At 41.4% G+C, this 24377-nt stretch overlaps 1 protein-coding gene and 1 long non-coding RNA gene across 4 annotated transcripts in view; one reads left to right on the top strand and one right to left on the bottom strand.

The window, feature by feature from the left end:
• Positions 1-371: 371 nt before the first annotated feature.
• The window catches only part of LOC144981268 (armadillo-like helical domain-containing protein 3), a 28187-nt gene continuing 4181 nt past the window's right edge, over positions 372-24377 (top strand). The window contains exons 1-23 of one of the 2 annotated variants that reach the window (XM_078943979.1): positions 372-552; positions 2722-2834; positions 2922-2978; positions 3054-3200; positions 3399-3506; positions 3579-3671; positions 4800-4874; positions 4965-5051; positions 12251-12307; positions 12383-12426; positions 12597-12657; positions 12750-12796; positions 14078-14153; positions 15760-15853; positions 18741-18842; positions 18964-19022; positions 19096-19161; positions 19917-19986; positions 21311-21371; positions 21453-21541; positions 21965-22047; positions 23498-23624; positions 23732-23807. In XM_078943979.1, the coding sequence (XP_078800105.1) occupies positions 2733-2834; positions 2922-2978; positions 3054-3200; positions 3399-3506; positions 3579-3671; positions 4800-4874; positions 4965-5051; positions 12251-12307; positions 12383-12426; positions 12597-12657; positions 12750-12796; positions 14078-14153; positions 15760-15853; positions 18741-18842; positions 18964-19022; positions 19096-19161; positions 19917-19986; positions 21311-21371; positions 21453-21541; positions 21965-22047; positions 23498-23624; positions 23732-23807 (1781 nt within the window). In that variant the 5' untranslated portion in view covers positions 372-552; positions 2722-2732. Of the gene's footprint in view, positions 1468-2721; positions 2835-2921; positions 2979-3053; positions 3201-3398; positions 3507-3578; positions 3672-4799; positions 4875-4964; positions 5052-12250; positions 12308-12382; positions 12427-12596; positions 12658-12749; positions 12797-14077; positions 14154-15759; positions 15854-18740; positions 18843-18963; positions 19023-19095; positions 19162-19916; positions 19987-21310; positions 21372-21452; positions 21542-21964; positions 22048-23497; positions 23625-23731; positions 23808-24377 lie in introns of both variants that reach the window. The other variant, XM_078943980.1, reaches the window with a different exon arrangement.
• On the bottom strand, positions 7821-11522 carry LOC144990482 (uncharacterized). 2 transcript variants are annotated; one of them, XR_013654463.1, is made up of 5 exons: positions 11404-11522; positions 10327-10408; positions 9947-10040; positions 9489-9600; positions 7821-7955 (listed from the first exon to the last, which is right to left on the bottom strand). It is a non-coding gene; the product is annotated as an uncharacterized LOC144990482 (long non-coding RNA). The 2 variants fall into 2 exon arrangements; XR_013654464.1 differs by lacking the exon at positions 11404-11522 and adding an exon at positions 10609-10719.

The following is a 24377-nucleotide window of genomic DNA, read 5'->3' as shown; positions in this document are numbered from 1 at the left end:
AAAAATCTGAGATTTTTTTTTTTTGTCCATATCGACCATTTCTACTAAGTCGAAAACGACACAGGTTTTGTGATTTTGGCTAAAAACATGATCACGATTAAAGGACCACTTTTAAAATAGATCATCAAAAGAGGATCAGACTGTTGAAGGAAGCTATTGATATTTTTAATAACTTTATCTAAATGTATTGACCTACATATCTTATTTGCTGATTATCAATCATTTTACTTTATATTTGTAATGATTTAGCAATTTTTCTCCCCCTTTTAAATAGTTTTCATTGTATCAAAGCAGCAGACAACCTTTATTTTTCCCTATAAAACTTTAAATAACAATAAAGCAATAAGTTAACTGAAGTGTGCTGAAAATGCGCGTTTCCTGTGAGCTGTCTGCACGTGCACGAGCCTCTGACACAGACCGATGGATGCTTATTTGTCGTGCGCTAAGACCCGGAAGCCCGGCAGGATGCTAACAGCAGCAGGCTAGCAGGTTCTGCTCTAAAGGACTCATGAATCAAACATTTACGCCCCAAATTTGGATCGTTTGAATACGGTAAGAATGGACGACTTTTTTTTTCGAATTTTCACATAAAACAGTGTCTGTGTGTCAACAATGACAGTCAGACGGCTGACATGTAAACGAGATGAAATAATCGCTATCGCCGTTTCAGATTAATATTAGCTTAGCGCCGCTAAGCTAACATGTTGTTGTAGTTACTTTAGGTTAGTTGTTGGTGCTCGTTTATTGTTAAACTCGTGTGTCTGTCAGACAGCTTAACCCACCGTTCATCGTGACGCTGGTCTTCGTTACGTTACCTAGTAAAAAATTCTACCTAGTCTGTCTGTGCTAGTTACCAATACTAATTACTAACCAAGTGGTAGTTTATCCATAAATTGACTTGGTAGCAGATATTTCAGTGTGTGACTTTGCCTGGAGGCTTCCGTCCTTTACGTCATTAAGCATTGATGTGATTCTTGTTTGAGTTTGTATCGTCGTTGGGCAGTAAATGTCTTTCAGGTAAGACTCCTGACAGGTGAGCCCCAGCAGGTATGACACCGGAAGTCATGTCACAGAATGCATCCCTCACTCTTTTCCGCTTTTAACCCTTGGCTTGTGCTATCTTGTGGGGTCCAGATGACCCCACTTCCAACGTCTGGACCCCACTAGTTAGCACAAGGGTTAAAAAGAGAGACCCTGTCAGCAAATGTTTGGTTTGATGTAGAGCAGAACCGAAGCTACACGTCTGCGCAAACCTGCCTGCTAGCGCAGGACAAAACGCCACTCTTTGCAGAGCTTTGCCTCCTTCTCTGCTGTTTTCTCCAGAAGCTTCAAGGTTCCTCTCAAGAATGATATGAGCTTCAGCATGAAAACTGTCCAGGAATCGTTGGACCTGAAGGAACATTATTAATGTGTTATTATTAAGAAGCCATCACACCTCAAACCTGATCAATCCACATCAACAACAAGGTCATTTATTCAACACCATGGAAGACCAGGAGAGTCTGAGAAGACGTAGAACAGCTTTTTATGATTGATCGGTTCTTTTCAAGCAAATTAAAAAAAACAATGCAAATGAAAATACATAGATTTGTGACATTTATTTAAGATATTAGTTCCTAAATTGATAACAAAATGATGCTATCCAAAATGACGACACACACATATTCTCATACAGCCACACACACATACAGCAACACAGACACACAATCCCCACTTTTCTGTAGGCAAGATGAACTTGAAGGGGGCAGAAATGTCATTAGTCTTTCCAAACAAGTGAGTTTTTGCCAATTCATCTGAGAAGCATGGACTCATTTGGTTAACTTAACTTAAAGTGAGCCCGAGTTTGTTTCCCCCACTAAACCGTAACAGGTTTTTAGTCTGAATGCACCCAAGCGGACCCTGGTCCGGAACCGCACTCGGATCCATCTTTCACAGTGGTCTGGGTTTGTTTGACTGAGCTCCAGTTAGCTCTCAGTTCCCTCAGTCTGAATAGACTCTGTGCTCGGAGCGGAACAACTGAACCAAAACGGCCACTGTTGCCGGATATTATGGGATGTAAACAGGAGGAAGGAGCCAACCATAAACGTAGAGCAACTAGACTCAGCAAGTCACTGAAATGTGGCTTCTTAAAAAAAATTTCAACGTGATACTTTGCTTCTAACACTGTTTTCTTGACCATCTATATGTCCTGAATACTAATCAGTGTAGCTTCTTAACTGTCTCCTCGTGCAGCATGCCTGACATTGATACAGACGTTCAAAATTGGTCAGCGAAATATAAAGTTGGAATTGGTGAACTATCCTGACAGGGTTTGCAAAGGATAGAACTTCCATTATTCTTTCTCTCCTTGCTTTGCCTCATTATTCTTGGCAAAGGACTGAAGAGATCTTTAGTCTTTGTTTACAAGCTTTAGTTCAAAACAGAATTGTCCAGTTGAAAAGCAGTCGAATACAGACCAAAAGCAATGTTCAGGACTCAAATTAAGTGGACTTGGTCTGGACCGACTGACTTTTCCGGTCCGAATACAGCTGAAATTTTGACGAAAAAGGAGAACAGTTCCTTAGTCCTGAACATCAAAGCAGGTCAAACACAGATGAAGACTTCAATGATGAATGCGATACAGAAAACCTTCCTTTTGTTCACCACATTGTCCTGATTTTTAGACGGAGTAGAAAACCGGCTGAACGTGACGTGTAATGGACATTTTCTTTGATCCTTCAGGCTCTGCAGACATGTCCCAGGTTGAGAAGAAGGCAGGGCTGCTGAGGAGGACATCGTCCTCCAAAAAACCTCTGAAAGAAAAGGTGGTCTTGATGTACGACGAGATATTTGCTGTAAGTATCAGCAAAGGAAGCAAACGGCGGATGTGTCGTTGGACTGCATGTTCAGGCGCTAAGAAAGTCTTCTGTGCTTTGATGTAGAAGGAGGATCCAGCCAAGAACAACCCTCGCTTCTGGGATGAGCTGTTTCTCATGAAGGTCTGAGTTCCTATTGAAGCAAACGGCTGCTTTTTCCGAGTGTTTGTTTCAACAATGTCTTCTGCTTCTTCTCAGGTGAACCTGGAGTACCTGGAGTCCAAACTGGAGAGCATCGATGGAGAGGACGCCCAGTGTATTCAAGACAACGTCAACTCTCTGTTTCACCACTGCGTTCAGGCTCTGGGAGAGGAACACCAGATCAAGGTGGTCAACGCTCTGCAGGTATGTGACGTCTGCGTGAGCGAAGCTGCTTCTGTCCTCGCTTGCTGTGACCCCCACTGCGAACGAAAAGCACAGACAGGAAATGTGAGCTCGGTGTGCTGGGACAGCCCATCAGCTTCTGACAAAACCTTTCAAACAACCTGGTTCGACTGGCATCCCAGCCTTTCACTAAGCGTCCGCTATGCTTTCCATCCTCAGACTCTCTGTGCACTTTTCCGAGGAGTCCACCATAAGAACAAGTCGGCGTCTGGCTTCGACATCATCAACATGCTGATGGGGTTCGACAAGGCCGAGCAAAGGATGAAGGTCTGTAGAGATTTAGAAGGAAGAATAGATGTAATCCTTCCATCCTCTGACTCGATTTCTTTCTTGCTTCAGGACCTGATGGAGCGCTTGGACAGTCTTCTTTGTGGAGACAGCTCAGAGAGCCTGAAGAGCCTCTGTCTCAAACTGCTGTTGTGTTTGGTGACGGTGAGAAAACACAAACTGGCCGTTTGTGGAAAATAAAAGCTTATTGTTTGAAGAAACAGGGAAATCCCAGCGGCCCTCCTTACTCCCTCAGCTGTTCAAAGGGACTTTAGGGTTAAACTGCTCTCGTTCTCCCTTCAGGCTAGATCTGGTTTCCTTGATTGATACGTGCCATAAATGACCAGGCCATACAGTTGGAGAACCTACAACTGCATAATGCATGCGGGTGGAGTTTAAAACCACCAAACAGGCCAGACTGTAGTGAAAACGAAAGCAAAAGTTCCAGTGCAGCTCAACTCAAAAATGTAGGACACGATGACTTTTCTCTGGGATCGAATGGTTCCCTTTTCTACATGTTGCTCCTCATTTAAGGGGGTGGGGGTCCCGGTTCTACACTAAAAGGAGAGTCAAGTAAAAAAAAGGACGTCTTCTTATTTACAAAAAAGTTCAGTAATTAAAGTTATTATTAATTTTTATATAAGGTTTTCCATGAGTGTGTTTTTGACATTTTCATTTGAGAAAAATGTTTTTCAAAGAGGAAAAAAAATAGTATTCTTATTATTGCTGCTGTTTTCCAAAACCAGCCTGTCACATTTGAACCCTGAACATGTGTTTTTGCTCAGGAATTATTTAAGGTTCTTGGCATAAATTCTTGTTATATTTGAACACTTAATGAAATAATAAGAAAGCTCTTACAATGTTTGTGTTTTGTATCACTTAAGGACTCCAGTGGTAACCTGGAGCGAGCCCATAATCGTCCCGATTCTTGCACCGTAACTCAGGAGTAGGTGACCTAAAGCTTAGCATGAGTTTGTTTTTCACTCAGAAATGACCAAACTCTGAAATATAATCAGATTTTGCTTCTAGAAAAGAAAAAGAAATCTCTCATTGCTGCACAATTGAATGTCTTACAGGTGAAAAATAAATCAATTTAAGGAAAATTGTATAAAAAGTTACTCCTTCCTAATGAGATGCTCTGTTTTCTGCATTGTGTCGTATGTCAAGTTGGAGAAGAAACTTGACTAATTTACCAGCTAAAGTAATGAGACTTTACAGTGGAATAAAAAAGTTAGGAAACTCCACAATCTTTTCTAAATGAACCGACTGTAATCTTGTTTAACTGGTCTGCAGGTAACAGACAACATCAGCCAGAACACCATACTGGAGTATGTGATGATCAACAGCATCTTTGAAGCCATTCTGCAGGTGCGTGATTTGTTTGAAGAAAATCATTCTGGTTTATTATCTGTATTTCTCCGTCCTGTCAGTTTTATCAATCCTTCCTGTCCTGCACAGATCCTGTCGGATTCGTCCAGCAGGGGGCAGCATGGGTACGATGCTGTCGTTCTTCTGGCCCTGCTCGTTAACTACAGAAAGTACGAGGTGTGTGTTTTATTCATGTGTGGAGGGGGGGCTGTGCTTGTATTTTTGATGAAGTAATCAACACACAACTGTTTTCCTGGGAAAGCCTCACGTGTTTAGCCTCAGTGTTAGATTCCTTCTGCATGTGACGTCTCTGAACAGTTGGACCAGAGCACGATTCCTATGGCACACACTTCCAAACGTTGAGGCTCTTGCGCTGTGGAATACGTATATCGCAAAAGGTGGAGAAAATTGCGATAAATGGTTACCTTAAATGTGTTAAAATAATCTTATGGCAGCCTGAAGTATTTAACGAATCGAATCAATCCCTTTATTCATTTGACCAATCGGATGCACCCCTTCACGTTGTTGACCAATCAGATGGAGCCCTTTTATGTTAGACGCTCGCCTCTTATGTAGTCTAGGGTCATTTGGAGTATAATTTAAGGTGTGTACCGGTATATATAAAACTGTTGGAGTGAAATGGAATTTTTTTTGGTTGTTTTCCTTTTTTTTATCGTCATCACAATATTGATCATTAATATCGCAAATCGCGAGTTTGACCCATATCGTGCAGTCCTACTCCTGTCCAACTATTTAGGAACCTAAACCCAACTGTATGGAGTTAATTCAGTCTCAATAATCAGAAATGCACACAACCGGTTTTACAAATGCACACGCTCCGATTCACAAATGTCATTTTATGCAAACCTGAAAAATAAATTCGGAAATACACACCCTGTGTTTCACAAACACACAGATTGTGTTTCACACATGCACACTAAATGTTTTACAAATGCACAATAAATGTTTCTCACAAATGTGCACACTGTGTTTCACAAAAAACATTTTAGAAATTCACAATAAATGTATCAGAAATGCACAGTTAGTGCTTCACAAACATGATTTTTAGGTACACATGTGATGTGAACTCACAGATCATTCGAATTGCAGACTGTGCATTCAAAATCCCGTTCTCGTTTGTGAATCTCCCCGTGTGTGTGAGAGATTTTTCTACGGTGAATATTGAGACTCATCTGACGGAGCGGGTCAACTAATCTCACCATTGGCTAGTGAATCTGTCAATCAAACTCATCGGGAAAGCAGGCGGGTTCGCTTTTGGCCAATCGAATGGCCCCTTACACTTTCTCTACGCTTTCTGCGGGTGGCAAAAGCCCCGCCCATGTTTGATTCTGTACCAGTCGGTCGTTAGCGTGTTAGCTTTAGCATGGCTTGTCGGTTTATTTGCCTTCGGTTGTCAAAAATTACTGGCTTGTGCAACTTTTCAGTGGACCTGGAAGCAAGGCAACAGTGGTTGAATGCAGTTGACATTGAATCCATCGAACTCTGTACTGGTCATGGGATTTACAATGAACGTTTCACTCGGGATTGTTTGTACGTTATTCTCTTAGCTTTCATGCTAGCGTCATTTCAACACTCAGACACGGTTTGGATCATATGAAGGTGGAGGAGAAAAATCTTCAACTTCCACAGAAGGTTTTGTGGAGAAACTGTCATCACTTTGCTCCGTACCACGCAGTGGGACTACATTACCTCAAGTTCATCTCACTGTCAATCACAGACACCCAATATACACCTCCCCTGCTCAGCCCGAAGTCACTTTGCTGGACCTTAATTTTATTTTTTTAATAACTCAAATGTCATTGATTTTATATTGTAACCATATACATATACACCTCTTGGCCAGGTCACCCTTGCAAAAAAGATCCTCATCTCTCTGGGTTTTATAGCTGGTTAAATACTACACAACAAAAGATGGTCATAGAACAACAAAGTGCAAACATTCACCCTTTATTGCAGAGTAAAATTCAGTGAAAACATGGACAGATTAAAACATCAAAATTTAAGCAAATGTGGGATCTCTACTGATTTGAATTTTATTTAAACTGGAACTAATTTTCATAACATCCTTACATACAATGAAGTCCCTTGAACAATACAGCAGTATTGATTTGAACTCTGTCTTACTCCCCTCAGTCTCTCTTCTTCTGTATGTAATTATGTCGCCTAAATTAAGTTCTAAACACACTGGACAGTAAAGATGTAGGTCCACTCCCAAACGGTCTGAATTCCACAATGGGTTGTCATCTTGCAGTTCCAACATTTGTGGACCCAAAAGAGGACTGTCCCATACCGGGACATTGATCCCAGGATGAGGTTCAGCCATGGATCCACTCTCCTCCCGTTCAATCTCTGGAACCAGCATACCCTGACAAAAAAAAAAAAAAAAAGATACTGTTTATGAACAGCACTGTTTTTTTTGTGTTTTAGATTATGTAGGAACAGTGACCGACTAATAATAACTTATATTGTTGCTTGCAGGCAGACTTCATATCTCCATAACTGTTTATAATTTGCAAATAAGTGATCCTTAACAAAGTAGTGAGATTAGTACATATGATGGCTCATAATGCCAAACATTGTGATGCATTTTGAACTTGCAGATGTGCTATTCTTCCTACAAACAAACAATTTAGGGAAATTGTTTGCACCACACAACAATAATCCTTTTCATTCATTTTCGATGAAAATTCACTGTAGTCATTATGATTTCATGATACTCTTCTTGATACTTTCCACTTTAGTCAAACTGCACACAAATCAGTTGTCCAGTACAGTGAGATTAAATAAAGCATTTACCCGGGGATCAGAAACAGGGTTCTGGGTCAAGCCCAACAGCCACAGCTGATTTGGTGTCATGCTTTGCTCCATCCTGATTGGATGGGTGTCCCACGCGTCACTAAAGACATCCAAACTGGCCTGAATGCATGGTAGAAAAATGTAATGGCAGCAGAATACGTGATGTGACTGATATTGAGCAAGTCTTGGTCCTCAGGAGAGTGCAGGATGTTGTAATATAAACCAGTAACAGTCATGAAGACATCACACCAGAGGGGCTCAATCCTGTATTTGGAAAAAAAGCAAAAAGAAATATATTGTCAGATTTATTTTTAATACATCATTCACTTTTATGTATCAGGGCTCCAGACTAACTTTTTTCACTAGGAGCATAGTGGCCCCTAAATTTTAGGGGCACAACCAGAAAATTTAGGGGCGCATACCGTAAATCAACATTCTAACCAAATCTACTAAATTCCACTGTATTGCTAATAAATACTTTAATAATAGATGCAGAAATTACAATGTGCTGTTTCTAATTCAGTGTCATATTTTATTCTGCACTTTTGAAGATGCAACATGAAGGTAAACTGACAGCACCATCGCTGTCACGACAGTACAACTAAGTAAAAATAGTAAAAAAAAAACCATACTTTTAGAATAAAAAAAGTTTTTAGTAACAAGTGATTACCGTAGTAACCTTTCGTAATTTCACAGTTTCAAACAATACTTAAATGTATGTAAATATTAGAGGATGGAAATTCATGTTGGTGACACCAAATAGGTTCAGCCAAGATGCACAATAAGCGTGTTTGAGATCACCCAGATGGACGCAACGCTGCACAGATCACCTGGTGTGTGACGTATATTTTTTTGCTCCAACATCACCTGTCAATCAAAACAAAAATATCACGAGAAAGGGGTGAGAGCAAGACACCAATCAGAGCGAACGCAGCTGGAAATTTAGTATTGAACTGACTAAAAGCTGCCCTACAGACTACAAAACAATGCATTATGGGACATGCGTCCTGATGGGTTTTTTGTAGTTCACTGATCAATTAAAATAATTTAAAATACCAACTGATTAAAAAAAGGCTACATCCATTACAAAACATTAAAATAATTATAAAAGATGTAATATCACAGCTCATACTTAGGGGGAGAGGCATATTAAAACGAAATTGAATGTTAAGGACAACTCCTAATTCCTGGTCTCTTTCAGTCTCGCTGCAGCTTCGATTTCATGCGAGTTTGAGACCCCTGCTGTACACTCTGTCACTGGTACACTAGCTGCAGGTCGGAAGAACGAATCAATAGTTCGCTTGCTCATAGCTCAGACGCACATATCAGGTTGTGATGATATTTGTCTCCGTTTCCTTCCCACGGATGTTTACGCGCGCTCGATTATCTCTAGGCCCCGCCCCCTCCACATATTTTAGCCACTTGCAGTGACTTTCCCTATTCTTCTCACACGCATTGGCCGCCTCAGGCATCACTCAATGAAATGCGAGTGTGTGCTCGCGTGTGCTCCAGTCTCATGAGTATTCGCGCGAGTGTGTGTGTCTGCCTGCGTGCGTGTGCGCTCGCGTCTCATTGATGATTTCATCTCTCATTTCATCGATCATTGACGTGCTCCTTTCATGTTTAATGTATAAAAAATACGGAGGGTGGGGGAGGCAAATTTACTGGTAGCACATGTGCGACTGGGTGTAAAATTCAGTCGCACACTCTCAAATTTTGGTCGCAAAATGCGACCAAATGGACGCAGTCTGGAGCCCTGTGTATATATTAAAGCTTCTAAAACTAGGTTCAACTCACCGTTGATTGTGTGTACACTTTTCCCACAATGAAGCCGTTTGTGTCAGTTGTACGTACTGTGAGCATTAACTCTGCTATGCCCACATGTTCTCCTCCGTGATCTCCTCTCACCCTGACAATAACATGAAAATCATGTCTCAAACACATAATTACAAATGCATCGCCAATACGGTACACATCAGTTTAAAATGTAATGTTCTTATGTATGATGCCAATAAGTAGAATTTCTAGGTTAGATAAATTGCAGGAGTGGGTTACATGTATCACTGGGGAAAAAATGAGGTGAGAGAGACTGTTAGGGGGGGGTAAAATGTTATTCATGAGGGGAAAGAGTTTTAGAGTTGCCTTTGTTTATGGAGAGGAGTCTAAAAAAAGTAATTTTATTTTTGTACAAATAACCAAGTACTTATACTGCCTGATATGTGAATAAAATATTTCTTTATGAATAACATGAATACCTCAGAGGAAAGCCATAAACGTTCACAGCGTCACTGAAGAAGGCCAAGTGGGTGTCTGCACAGTTGTTCTCTGCTATCTTCTCAGGTACAAGATCTATGGAATACAAGTACAAATACTTTCAACTGACAGATATTTACAGGGGCAAAAATGCTAAATTCCCAATTGACAGGTAAAACAGTAATACAATAGGATGATAAAATATGAAATAGAATAGAATAGAAGGGTATTTAATAATCCCTGAGGAACTTTTTTTTAAATGGCCATCTTAAAAAAACACATAAACACACATGCATTACAAATAGAAATATCACAAAATAAAAAGATTGATAAAAAAAGATAAATAATTGGAAAATCAGTGGGTAAAATTAAAAGAAATTACTTGTAAGATGCCCTGCCAGAGAGTTGTATTGCCTGATGGCACGAGGAACAAAAGATTGTCACGCTGTCACATTCAGTAATTCCTAGAGAATAAATAAAAACACAACAAACATGGATTAGATCATTTAGCTGTCTGAGATTAAATTACATAATTTTCAAATATATGAAAGGGGAATTTTTTAAAACACTCTTGCTATGAATACTTGAGCTTGTAGTAAAGAACACCTTTAAAAAAAATCAGAGACAAGACACTGATCACAGGAAGCCTGTGTGTAATACTTACAGTAACTTCTACTCAAATCACTGTTGACAGCTGATTTCTCCCATCCACCCTTTCTGTGACTACTTATCGACTACAAAACAGCCTAAAAACATAATGTTTGGGATTCTTGTCATTACGTCATTGGAAGTAAAGATACGGGGAATTTAGTGGCTGTCACTCTGACACAATCTCATAGGGCTGGTCATCACAATGAATACGGGTTCTAACGTTAGAAACTTAATGAGGCTTCTTTCATTCAACAGTGGATTCATGTCTGTTATATTTAAAAATGGCGTTTTCATGAATGTCATATGAATTAACTTTGTTGCACATATCCACCCCGTCTTAAAGTCTGGGCTGTGAAAATGCTGTGTCTAACTTTAACCCGGATCGCGTTTACATAAAGGCAGCACACGGAAAAACTAGCTAGTTAGCATAGCATCAGTGTTTAAACAAATCGCCGTCTCCAAATCAATACTTTTTATTAAACTTTCTTTGCTGCTGTAAATCCGGCATGCTTTTCCCCTTAGTTCCTTATGAATCATGTTAAGAACCTACAGATCATTGGCTATAGACGCTAGCTTGAACCGACACCGGCTTGAACTTCACTCACACTCACAGGCAGCCACAACTTGCACAGGTTAAGCAAAACAAAGCTAAGCTAATTTGCGGTGGGGGTACTCTGCAAACGACTCGGCTGCAGTGTTCATAAAGCATTCACACATGTCACTTGGCAAAGGAGAACGCTTCAACTTAGTATTCAATAACATTACAGGACGTACAACGAGGGAATGATCAAATAAATGCATTACTTACGGGCTGAGACTGATCCCGTTCAGAAGAACTCTCCGCCATGTTTGCCGCCCGCGTCCTTTCAACTGCTGTGTTGAACAGCTCCCTCCCTCGTCAGTTGAGAGTGAAGAGTGTAAGGGGCCATTCGATTGGCTAAAAGCGAACCCGCCTGCTTTGCCGATGAGTTTGATTGACAGATTCACTAGCCAATGGTGACATTAGTTGACCCGCTCCGTCAGATGAGTCTCAATATTCACCGTAGAAAAATCTCTCACACACACAGGGAGATTCACAAACGAGAACGGGATTTTGAATGCACAGTCTGCAGTTCGAATGATCTGTGAGTTCACATCACATGTGTACCTAAAAATCATGTTTGTGAAGCACTTACTGTGCATTTCTGATACATTTATTGTGAATTTCTAAAATGTTTTTGTGAAATACAGTGTGCACATTTGTGAGAAACACTTATTGTGCATTTGTAAAACATTTAGTGTGCATGTGTGAAACACAATCTGTGTGTTTGTGAAACACAGGGTGTGTATTTCCGAATTTATTTTTCACGTTTGCATAAAATGACATTTGTGAATCGGAGCGTGTGCATTTGTAAAACCGGTTGTGTGCATTTCTGATTATTGAGACTGAATTAACTCCATACAACTGTCACATTTAAACATTTATATGATTTGTGTCTGCACGTAACAAAATGTTGGTTTGTGTGATTAAAACATCTATTTGGTTTTATACTGGTGAAAAAAGCCTTTTTAGCGGGAGCTCTGGTTGAATCACGAAAACGTTAAACTCTGAGTTACTGTCACGGAAAGTGGCTGTTGTTTGCGTTTGATTAATAAAGTTTTGTTTTTGTTTCCAGTCGGTGAATCCGTACATTGTTAAGCTGTCCATCGTGGACGATGAGCCAACATTAGATGTAAGTCCTGTTTTTCCATTAAGAACAGTAATGAAAAAAATCAAAGTTCTGATTGAAGCTCCTCCCTCTCCTCAGGGGATGGGAATGGTCGTCCATCAAGCTCTGACCGAATATAACAGGTGAGATCTTTCCTTCTGTTCGAGGATTTTCTGCTGACTTCAGTTTGTGTTATTTATGGCTGACGGCTCTTCTGGAGTTGTTTGTGAAGGCGGTCACGTGTTTATGCATGCAGAGTCACGGACTTCTGAGCTTCTGGACTCTTTTCCTTTGACGTTTTTTCTGGTTACAGACAGTACAAAGACAAAGAGGAGGAGCACCAGGGCGGCTTCTTCTCAGCCCTAACCAGTATGGTACGAGCCCGCCCCCTTTCATATTTAATTTCCCAACAGACCTGCTGATGTTTTTAAGGCTCACCTGTGTTTGGTGACTCTTCTGTCTGCAGGTCGGCAGCATGTTTATAGCAGATGCAGATGAGAAGCTGTCAGTACAGTAAGTGTGAAGTTATGTCACTTCAATGGCTTTCCTCTATTTTGTAACTACAAACTGCACTACATGACAGAATTCCCCTTTGGGACTGAATGAAGCACAGAAATATTCCTCATGGGTCACAAAGCCCTTCAGGCTGTGGATATTTGATTCATTTAACACTCAAATAATCCTGGATCTATGAGCTCAGATTGGCAGAAGGTTGTAGAGAAAGCTCTGAAAAGCTCAGTTTAGAGTCGTCAGGATGTCTAAAAGTGAGAAACTCAAGACGCAGTAAGCTTAATCCTAGAAATGAAAAATATATTATTTGTAGAAAAAAAGGTTTTGAGGCTGAAATGATTTCACTGATGAAATCATTTTTTCTCCGGGCGTTTTCTCCCACGGTCCAAAAACATGCTCCATAGATTATTCATTCATTTTAGAAACCCCTTTTGTCCCTTTCGGGGTCGCGGGGCTGCCGGAGCCTATCCCGGCCACTCATGGGCGAAGGGAGGAGACATCCTGGACAGGTCGCCGGTCAGTCGCAGGGGCAACAAATCACACACTCATACACACTCGCAGGGACAATTCAGAGTAACCAATTAACCTATGAAGCGTGTTTTTGGACGGTGCACATAAAGGTCCCCCACTGGTGTTCTGGTTTAGGTCCCACAGCCGGGACTTCAACCGGGGGCCTTCTTGCTGTGAGGCAAGAGCGCCTAACCACCAACCATAGATTATTTGTGACTCCAAATTGTCTCTTAGATGTGAATGTGAGCTGGGTCTGCAGTGAACTGGAGAACCATATATAGAAAACCTGGATGCATGACTTATGTGAAAGTGGCAACCCCGTGATCCTGAGTAGGTTTAGTAAATGGATGGATGCATGATTTTGCGGTGCATCCATCCATTTGCTAAACCTGCTCGTTATTAGCTGCTGTTATGAATGGCTGTTAGCCGCCTTTAGCCAATAGCTGTCTTCCTTAACTCTTTTTAAACATAGTCATTACAATGAATCCTTGGAGATGCACTTTAAATACACCGAAGTTTACATTTGCAGTAATTGAACAAGTGACTAATTCTGTGCATTTTTCATTGACTGTCTAAAGAAACTATAGTTCAGTGCTTGTGACAGTTGTCCTAAGGAGCATCCATACAGTTTTGTTTACTTCAGGCTGGACGCTCCTGCAGATGCTGTCAATACAAGCAATGAAGCGCAGAAGAACATTTCCAAAGGTCTCGGGGAAAAAATGTAGACGTTGTTGAACAGAAAAGGAATCTTTTCTGTGGCATTTCTTTCTCCAGAACCAACGAGGCGATCCTGCTGGCGCTTTATGAAGCCGTGCATCTGAACAGAAACTTCATCACCGTCTTGGCTCAGGTGGGGGCTTCGCTGTCTGGTCTGAATGCTGATCCTTTGAATGTTCTTTCTATGAAAAGAGAAGGAGACCTGGAGCTCTTTTATTTATTTATTTTTTATTAAACCTTTATTTAACCAGGAAAGTGCCATTGAGATTAAAAACCTCTTTTCCAAGGGAGTCCTGGCCAAGAGGCAGCAACATTTCAATATGAAAAACACATAAAAGCAAACATCATTAAAACCACATGCATCATAAAAAGCAGTTGTACATCATTGTTTCAGTCTCTGATGCTTTGAGCTAGTTCTTAAAAACATTTAAAGATACCAGTTCAGTTAATTTCCAGTCATTCTGCAGCATATTCCAAGCAAAAGGAGCAGAGTGGACAAAGGCTTTTTTTTCCCAGCTCTGTGTGGGCAAATGGAAGAGAAAGCAACAACTTGTCTTTAGATCCTAAGGAGTAAGATTCCACACTTCTCCTTGTGATTAAGGAACAAATGCAGGGAGGCAGTAATATAAGCAATGCCTTGTAAATAAAAGTCTACCAATGTCCCTGCCTCCTGGTGGCCAGAGACGGCCATTGTCCTCTTGTATACAGGTCACAATGATGCGTCATAGATCTACAGTTGGTAATGAACCTCAGGGAAGCATGAAACATGGTGTCAACCTTTTTGAGACATGAAGATGATGCATTCATATACAGAATGTCACCATAATCCAGCACCGATAAAAAAGTTGCAGCGACGAGACGCTTTTTTACTTCAAAAGAAAAACACAACTTATTACAGAAGAAAAAGCCAAGTTTCAGTTTGAGGTTTTTTGTTAAACATTTTTCCATGTGAGGTTTAAAGGTGAGGGAGTCGTCAATCCAGACACCAAGGTACTTGTACTCATGTACCGCCTCTATGACAATTCCATCCAAGGTGGACGCCATTGGAATTGTTTCAGGGACCTTCTTTGAGCTTGTGAGAACTTCAGATGTTTCAACTGAAGTTTCCTTCTTTTTTAAATGCATGTAAAGGACAGTTGTTGGTTTTTGTTGCTAGATTTGTGTGCCTTATGTTCAGTAAGGTTGATGTTTTTCAGTTGTTTACGTGAACCAAACGTGACTTTAAAAATGTAAAGTTTTTCGTTTTTTCTCCTTTTGTTTTTATGTAGCCAGATCAGCAGTTTAGACAGAGTTTTTTTCTCCTGAATTTGACCTTTTGTGTTTAAGCCACTGTGACAGTTCAAACGTGGCCTCAATCACAGGTTTAGAACATGCAGCAATGCTTTGGGCCTGCATGCTAAATGCTGTTAAAGCCCAAAGGCCTTCACAGTCACAGCAGACATTCACAAGGCGCTACCCACATGGGGTTCAGTGTCTCACCCAAGGACACTTCAACATACATGGGTGGGCAGAGTGAGAATTGAACCGTAATCCTTAGGGATAGGAAATATAAATCTGGATTAAACCTTTCGTCTTCTTCAGTGCCTCCCCACCCTTTATAACAGGAACAGCCAGGTTGTTCAAATACACGTCACTGTAAAATGAATTCCTTCATGGGTTTTCATGTTCTTGTATGTTCCTAAAACAGTTATGGAACTATGTAGTCAACTGTCAACATTTGCTTTTGTTTCTCTCAACAGAGCCACCCTGAGATTGACATTGTACCTGCCCCGCCCACCCCGACTCCAACCACACCCACAACACCTCTTGGCACGACACCACCCTCCCTCGATGGTAAGCCACAGCCTACGCCTGGACTGTTTTTTTTTTTTTTTTACCTCAGGTACAAACCACAGAAGTGTTTACGACACACCGGTCACCTCGGCCTGTTGAAAGCTTTTTGGGGCCAGTTTTTCATCCATCACCATCTTAGCGGTTTACAACATCACTGTGGTCTTTCTGGAAAGGGTCAAATGGGCGGATAATCACTAGTCCAGGGACAGGAAAGTGTTTCTGGCACAAACCGTGGTTTCTTGGTTTCTAGCTTCATGTTTTTTAGAATATATTTGTAGACATTCAGTGCTGGTCAATAATATGTTTGTTGGTAGGAAAGTAGCATTTTTCCTTTTTTGTTGATGACAGTAACTTGATATTTGTTTAAAAAGATCAGTATAAATAAAGCTGATGCATATTTAAGCTCTGATCAAAATGTAAAAATACATTAAATATTTTATTGTTAATGGTTTTTCTGTTTCTCTTTATATATTTCTTGATTATGGGATCTTCTGCCACTTTCTGGCGCTTAATTCCTTCTACAATTTTTAAGCTACTTTAACTATTCAACTATTAAATTGTTCAGGTTTTTTCATCTTTTTCCAGCTATGACTTTTGGTCCTTCAAATCCTTGAACTTTTCAAGATATTCCAGGATTTCCAGGATTTTGGCCTCCATTCAGGTGGAAAAACATGGGGAATCCTTGGTGCTAAGCTCGCATAGTTCGAGACCCGGCGCTGGCATTTTTCAAAAAAATATCTTTTTTTGTTATTAACAAATCACTCTATGCAAAAACATAAAGAACACAACGACAATTAAAAAAGCTAAACAAATATTAAAACGTTAAAAAAAAATTTTTTTTGGAAAGTACCTACTTTTTCCGGTATTTTATTGTTTTTTGTTTTTTAACATTTCTTTTGTTTTTCTGGGAAAGTTCTTGGAATTTTGTTTTGTTTTCTAAAATTTATTGCAGTTTTTTTTTTAAAATATTTGGTTACTTTTTTTTTAGTGCCCCTCTCTAACCCTTGTGCTATCCTAGGCACTTTAACGTTGGGAGTTGGGTCATCTAGACCCAATAGACAGTGGGCTGAACCTTTTTTCTTCAATGATTTGTTATCTTCACTGGTGTCCATGGATTACATGAAATCTTTCCACCTTTATCCACCTTTGTCATGGTAAGGAGAACACGTCAATGTAAGGGTGGGGTCATCTAAGATAGCACAAGGGTTAAAATGTTTTTGGGTTAAGTGAATTGCACTTCAGGGCCACCGTACAGAACAGATGAACAGACTGTAGGTTGGAAGCCGTCACGTGAAATGATGGTGGAATTGTGAGACGAGTGTGACCTGATAAACATGAACGACTGCTCCGATTTCCTTACAGCAGTTAATCTGCTTCCGGTTCTAACTGGACTGGATTATCCGGAAAATGTTCTTGTTCAGAGTTTTTTTGTTGCTTTGCTTCGCTTTAATCTGACATGAAGCCAAATCTCCAAATGAGACGATTCTCACAACCACAGAAAGCCCAGCAGCTTTCAGGTGATAAAAAAGAAACAAGCCGCTCACGTTCCTCACTAACCCTTTCAATGTTGAACAGAAAAGCTCCAGGTTTAAGCGAGTACCTCCTCAGGGGGGGGGGGTCAAGGTTGTCACAGCAGATTTACTGGAAGGTGAAGGTAGTTTGGCATGCAGAAGCCCTGTAGATGTTAAAAGCTCCATGTTTCCGTATCTGGTTCCATCAGAGCCTTTTTGTCTATAAAATATTAAGCTGCAGCTGAAATGCGGATGCACGTGCTGCATGTGAGCTGCTCTGCGCTGGATCTTTAGGTCTCAGGCCTCTGTGCTCTGCGTTGAGCAACCAGGATCACAGATTTAGGTTTTTGTTTGGAGCATGACAGAATGATCTGTCACCTGAGGTCTGACCTGGGAGGGATCGACTTCTCATCATTTATCCATGAGAGAGATCTTCCATGCTGGCTGTCGCACACGGCGGCAGCAGCAAAAGGGTAAAGGAGGGACTTTTGCTGATGAGAACAAAGCTTTTGCTCTGATTCCCTCAAACTGCTCTCTTTCTCTTAATAATTCAATAAAGTTCATTGTTTCTACAAAGTTAACTGAGTTCTTGAGGTATTTTTTCTCACACTGTTTGTGTTTGTCAATATACCGTACATGTTTCGGCGGAATCACTTCTGCCTTCGTCAGAGTCGTCATCAGGCGGTAGTGTGTGACGTCTTTAAAAACAGACGATTGTTGTGACTGAGGCGGAGTCACCTGTCAAAGTCTTACAGGTGACTCCGCCCCCTTATATGTTCCTCCAGGAATGAGAGACTAGGAAGGCCCCTCATCCCGGTTCATGACAAACACAAACCGTGTCTGAGAAAAACTAACTTAAGAAATCTGCTCTCTTTATCTGTTCTGGGAGGTTTTAAGCATAAGAACAGTTTATTTTTTATTCTAAAATCAACTGTTGAGTTGATTTATTCATGGTGATATTTAGAGAGCTCCAAAAATATCAGCTGAAACCTGCACAAGTGGATAAATGCCTGAAAGGGATTTATCTTATTGGCTGATTAGAAAATGTTGCTGGTGGATCTAACAGACAGAGTTCTGCTTTGACCGTGATGACCCTGAACACACCAGCGGGCCTGAAACAGACTCCAACATGGCAGCCGTGGGAAGGAGTTGACATTTTGGAGAAAAACCTGCTGTCTGGAAACAGCCACGCAGCAAATTCAGTGATATGTCCCCAATAAAAATACCCAAAAAACTGCTTTTTGTTATCATTTAATGTTATCTTTTTGCCCAAAGTGTGTTTGAAACTGTAAGACGTGAAGATCTTGTCTTGGATCTCTGGTGATCTCTTGGATCATTGTTTGTTTTAGAAATGATTTTCATGTTTTACCTCTCAGTGATCAACAACCCAGAGCTGCCTTTAGACCCAAACCTGCAGACGAGCAACCTTCTCATCACCTTCCTGAAGTACGCCTCCATCGTGATGCAGGACACCAAAGGTGAGGAGAACCGTCCTCCTCTCCGTTTGTCCCCCGTCCGTCATGACGACGGTTGTTCTGCTGTCCAGTGGTTCTGGTCGGCAGTGGCTCGGTGTTTTGCTCACAGCTCGTGTGTTTGCAGATGAGCATCGCCTCAACAGCGCCAGGCTGTGCCTGATCATCCTCACCTGCATCGCAGAGGTGTGAGCGTCTGCACTTTCAATGCATCCGTCCTCCTTCAGTCTGAGCAGCTTTTTTTCCCCTGTGGTTCTAGGACCAGTATGCAGACGCCTTCCTCCACGATGACAACATGAACTTCAGGGTGGAGCTCCACAGAATGGTGAGCAGCGGTTGTACTCAGATCTGTCAGTGAGCTTCCTAAGCTGTCGCCCATATTGTGGTTTTTCTTCCATCTGACTTTCATTACAAGAACGTAGAAGTTGAGTTTTGTAGCCATCATGTTACAATTGGTACAATTACTGGTACGAAGGCCATTGAGACGACTGTTGTTGCAATTTTTGGCTATACAAATAAAATTGAATTGAGTAGAGTACATTTTTTCTGAGATGTTGATGATCAGGGAAAGAACCTTCATGGATAGGATGTCATTCATTTATTTAGGAGGTAGCCCCGCCCCACAGGCCTGTTTGGTGGTTCTCTAGACGTGATGAATGGATGGTTCCTTCCGTCCTCCTCTCTTGTTACCTGATGTGTTCATCTTTATGGACATTGGAACCAGACTCTTCAGACCACATGACCTGCTTCCACTGATCCAGCGTTCAAACGTCATTCTTCAGAGCAAACCACAGCCGTGTTTCTGCTTCTCTGTGAGGCAGAGTTCTTCATGCTCCGCTCTGGTTTTGTCAGCAACATCAAAGGGATCGTTTTGATATCCTCAGATCTTTTCTTGGTTTACATCTTTGTCGTCTTCCACGGTTTTGGAGAACTGAAAAGCTGCTTACTGCATCGGTTAGGATATCATAACTATTCCATAACTCCATGTGATCCATGTGAGGTTCTTGCCTACTTTGCTTACTTTAATTCAGGCAGTGTCTGTCATGTACCTGAACACCTTTCTTTTTCTTTTTTTTGCAGCCCATGAGACACAGAAAAAAAGCGGTGGGCAAAAACATCCCGTCCAGGCCGCTGGTTTGTGCCGTTCTAGGTATGAAAACTGCCAATAGGCCGAAGCTCAGGCCCAAAAACACTGAAGCGGAACAAATATCAGAAAAGTAGAGCGATTATTGGAACAAAGCAAACACTGAAGAGCATTAAAATCTCCTGAAAATAATATCCTTGCATATTTATCATCTGCTTTAAACAATTTCGCAGAGACAAATTAGAGGAAGTTGCAAAATATGAAATATTTTGATGAATAAGCATTGTGACAGCAACACTGCCCTAATAGGGCTTCACCTCTGTGTCCAGGTAAATGTACATCACTCTAGAGAAAGAGAACACGTCAGACAGAAAGGTGTCAGTTTAAACCAATCACTGAGGTGGAGCAGACACGATGCATAGCAGACGCTGAAGTAAAGAAAACGTTAAAGTAGAGCAATTACTGAAACATGGCAAACACTGAAGTGGAGGAAACATTTCAGCATCAGTGAAATGTCGCAAATACAGCGGATGTGAAGCGATGAAGACCCTGCCTCTTCACATAGAAACGACAGACTTGTGGCAGATATGCTTCCCTTTCTAAATGTTCTCATGGAAATATAAAAATACAATCTAAAGGAAATGTTACAGGACTGATGACTTTTCAGACTGAACGTGATGCCACAAAACAATCAGTAAGCTCCAGTAACTAAACATGTTTGAAAATGATCAGTTTTACTACTTTTACAATGACAGAACATTAATTGAAAGCAATCTTTTTTAATGCTTTGTTCATAAACTGGTCAGTGGACTGAAAGACCTGTGAAATTATTTTATTTTAACCCGGAGGGGGGAAAAAAATTTCAAATTCCTGTATGTATTGATTGCCTCTATACCTTTTATTTATTTTTTATGTTTATATATATATTTTATTATTCTTTTACTTGTCTGGCTGTCTTAAGTTGAAGGGTGGGGTGGGGTGGGGGGGTTGACATCTTTTTGATACTTGATGCTTAAATTGTTCAAATGTTTTTGTGTTCGAATTGTTCAAATTTTGAAAAAAATAAATAAAAACATTAAAAAATAATCAGTTTTGCATATTAATCAATTTTACTTTTACAGTAATAAAATTAAAGACGTCTTACAGTCCGCATGAGTTTTTGGGCTCTAAACGTTAAAAAGTCGGTCTACCTGAACAGCCTTCACTCCACATCTGATCGGCCTCCGTCTGCTTTGCTCTGAGCTTCAGTAAGCCAGTCCAAGTGTTTAAACCTGCACTGAAGCTGTGCAGCGTTCTGTCAAACAGTCTGTCCGCTGTAGACCCGACTTCAGAAATGTTCCCGCTCCACGCTGGAGCCTGCATGTAACCCTTGTTCTTTCTTCTTTTCTAGACCTGATGGTGGAGTTCGTCGTCACTCATATGATGAAGGATTTCCCCTTTGACTTGTATTTGTGAGCGCACCACTGTCCAGCTTCTTTCAACATACTTTCTAGTCATTCTTTCTTAATTATTTATTGTTGTTCTTTGCTTAGGCGCTGTGTGCAGATCATCCACAAACTGCTTTGTTACCAGAAGAAGTGCAGAATCCGGTTACACTACACCTGGAGGGAGCTTTGGTCAGGTAGCAGTCTTTATGCTAGAATAAAAGCAAAAACTTTAGGCAGAAGTCCAGATGTCTGGTTCAGTTCTGTGCTCACTTCTTCCATTAAGACAGGACCTGCTGTTGTTTCTTCTTTAAGGAAAATCTGGTGGTTTGTGTTTTTAAAACAAACTGAAAGCTTCCCCTTCAGAAGAGATTGGAGAATGATTCTCGTTATCCTGGAGGTCCTGCCTTTAGCCTGCAGACAGTCTCCATCAATCCCATCAATTCTCTCCACATCACACTCACATAAAACAGGCGCCTGAAGAATCCATAGATCTTGATTTGACTGCTGCAGACCGGATGGAGCCGGGTTCTACTTTTCACGCGTGGATGTTGGATTTCCTCTTAAAGGTTTTGTTAGGACGTTCCCCCCTCACTGCAGTCATGTTTGTCTCTGTGCAGCTCTCATCAACCTGCTGAAGTTCCTGATGTCGAACGAGACGTCGCTCCTGTCCAAGCACAACATCTTCCACCTGGCTTTACTGGTGAGAAACTCTGCTGCCGGTTTGAACTGCAGCCTGATCCTCTATGCAGCTCTGGTCCTCTTCAGGACCAGGGTTTCCGTTCGCTGCAGATGGATTCTGGCGCGGTTCACTTTAGTGTGAACGCTGCAGTCTGTTAGAGAAAGTGAACAAAAGACAGATGGGGCATGTAAGGGCTGAATAATAATTCTAATGAATGTTATTTATATGGCCCCTTTCTTGACACTTAAGGTTGCCTCACAGTACATAAGATGAATAACAGCATAAAAAAACAACAATAACACAAATAAATCAACAGCTAAAACAACAGTTTAAATGTCATATGCACAATGAAAAAGGTACGTTTTCAGATGTTTGGAGAACTGAGAAAGCGAGTCCATATTTCAGAGATCAGGGGGGAGGGAGAATTGCTGAATGAGACGTGATGGTGGAGCAGCCAGTCGAAGGGAGGAAGAGGATCTGAGGGAGCGACAGGAGTAGCAACAGTCAGGAACTCTAAAGGATACAGAAGGACGAGGTTGTGGAGGGCTTTGAAGGTTAAAATGAGGATTTTGTAAGTGATCCGCTGAGATACTGGTAACCAATGAAGCTGCTGTAAGACGGGTGTAAAATGGTGAATGTTTATTTGTTTGTTTGGGTTATTGTTCGAAGAAGCTTGAAAAGGTTGTAAAACTCCTCACGGGGGCTGAAGCTTTGTGCTTTCTGTTGTTATCGTGTCTGACAAGTTCTTCCTGAGTTTACGTTTGAGGCAGGTCAGGTTTTTTTTGTTTGGTTCATTTTTGTTTCTATATGAAGTCAAAGCTGTTCTCAGCCATTGAAAGGTGGGTTTTCTTCAGCAGAGCTCATGTTTTTGGGAGATTATGTGTCCGCCATGTTTCTTTGTTTGTAGTTTCTCTTTATTTGTGTCGTTTAAGACTTTAGCTGAATACATCAGATGTTCCACATATGTGAAGGTGGGGGTGGGGTGTTGGTTGGCTGCGGCAGATGAATGTTTCCTGACAGCCTTTAAATTTTCATCAAACCGTTCCAGCTGGGCTTCATTTGGACTCGTTTCAGTCTGCGGTGTCTCGGGAAGAGCTTCTGCTCACGTCCAACTGGTTTCCGTCACGCCGGGCCGCTGGAGGAGTTCAGTTCTACTGAACTCCTTCAGGTACTTTGATTCTTAATTCTCATGTCTGCGTTTTACATCCGCACTGGAGAAGAAACCTATTTCTCCTTCATCAAGCGTCCAGTCTGTTCTGAGGGCTGCCAGTGACGGTGGCGATTCGCCCGTTCACATTCAGCAGCGCTGAAAGAGACTCTTCTGTTTCAAAGAACTTGTGTTTTATTTTGTTTTTGTGTAAGGACTAGAAGTCATTTTCCTGATCTGAGCGTAGACTTTAGGTTCTCTGAAGGATCACATGAAGTTGTGTTTGGTTCCCCTGAACTTCTCCTGGTCCGTGTCTTCAACCAGATCGTGAACCTCTTCAACATGTTCATAACCTACGGCGACACCTTCCTGCCCACCTCCAACAGCTACGATGAGCTGTATTATGAGATCGTACGAATGCACCAAGTCTTTGACAACCTCTACTGCATGGGTACGTTTGAAACACACCAGTACAGGTGCACCTGGGCATGCTGGGAGTTTTCCTGAGCAGACAGAGTCAAAGGTCAAAGGTTGATCCTGCCTGTCTTCTGTCCTCAGTTTTGCGAGTGTCCACCAACGCTGGCCAGTGGAAGGAAGCAGCCAGCAAAGTCACGCACGCCCTCGTGAACATCCGGTAAAGACGCACACGTTCTACACAAACATCACACGTGTTGCTGCCCATTAGCAGCTCCTCTTCACTGACTGCACAGCTGGCCGGTCATCTTCTGTACCTTTCTTTTGTTTAGAGAGGGAGGGGGGGTACCTCTGCACAGGATTTATAGAGAGAATGAGAAAGTATTTAAAATGTTTCAAACTTCTATCAGAATTTTTTTCTTCAGAAAATCACTGGCATGTTTCCATCATCTAATAATGAAAAAACACGGCAGATTGTAGTGCAGGGCTGCTCAGTCCTGGTCCTTGAGATCTACCAGCCTTCCTGTTTTCCAGCTCTCCCTGCACTGCTTCCTGCTGATTACCTGGACCAGGTGTGAATGTGGAGACATCTGATTGAGCCAATCAGCAGCTAGCAGGACTTGGAGATCTGGAAAACAGTCAGGGTGGTAGATCTGGAGGAAAAGGAACGAGCAGCGCTGATCTAGTGGGATTCCCTGGAGATTTGAATGAGCAAAATCGTCTGTTAACCTTCTTTCTAGCTCCTTGGTTCAGGATTAACAGACGCCTTAACGGTAAGAGAAAAGTCAGG

The sequence above is a fragment of the Oryzias latipes genome (assembly GCF_053564925.1).
Source record: "Oryzias latipes strain Hd-rR chromosome 1 unlocalized genomic scaffold, Olatipes_Hd-rR_3.1 chr1_Y_2".
Classification (NCBI taxonomy): domain Eukaryota; kingdom Metazoa; phylum Chordata; class Actinopteri; order Beloniformes; family Adrianichthyidae; genus Oryzias; species Oryzias latipes.
Note: the sequence above shows the minus strand (reverse complement) of the source record. Positions and strands in the feature narration are given on the sequence as shown.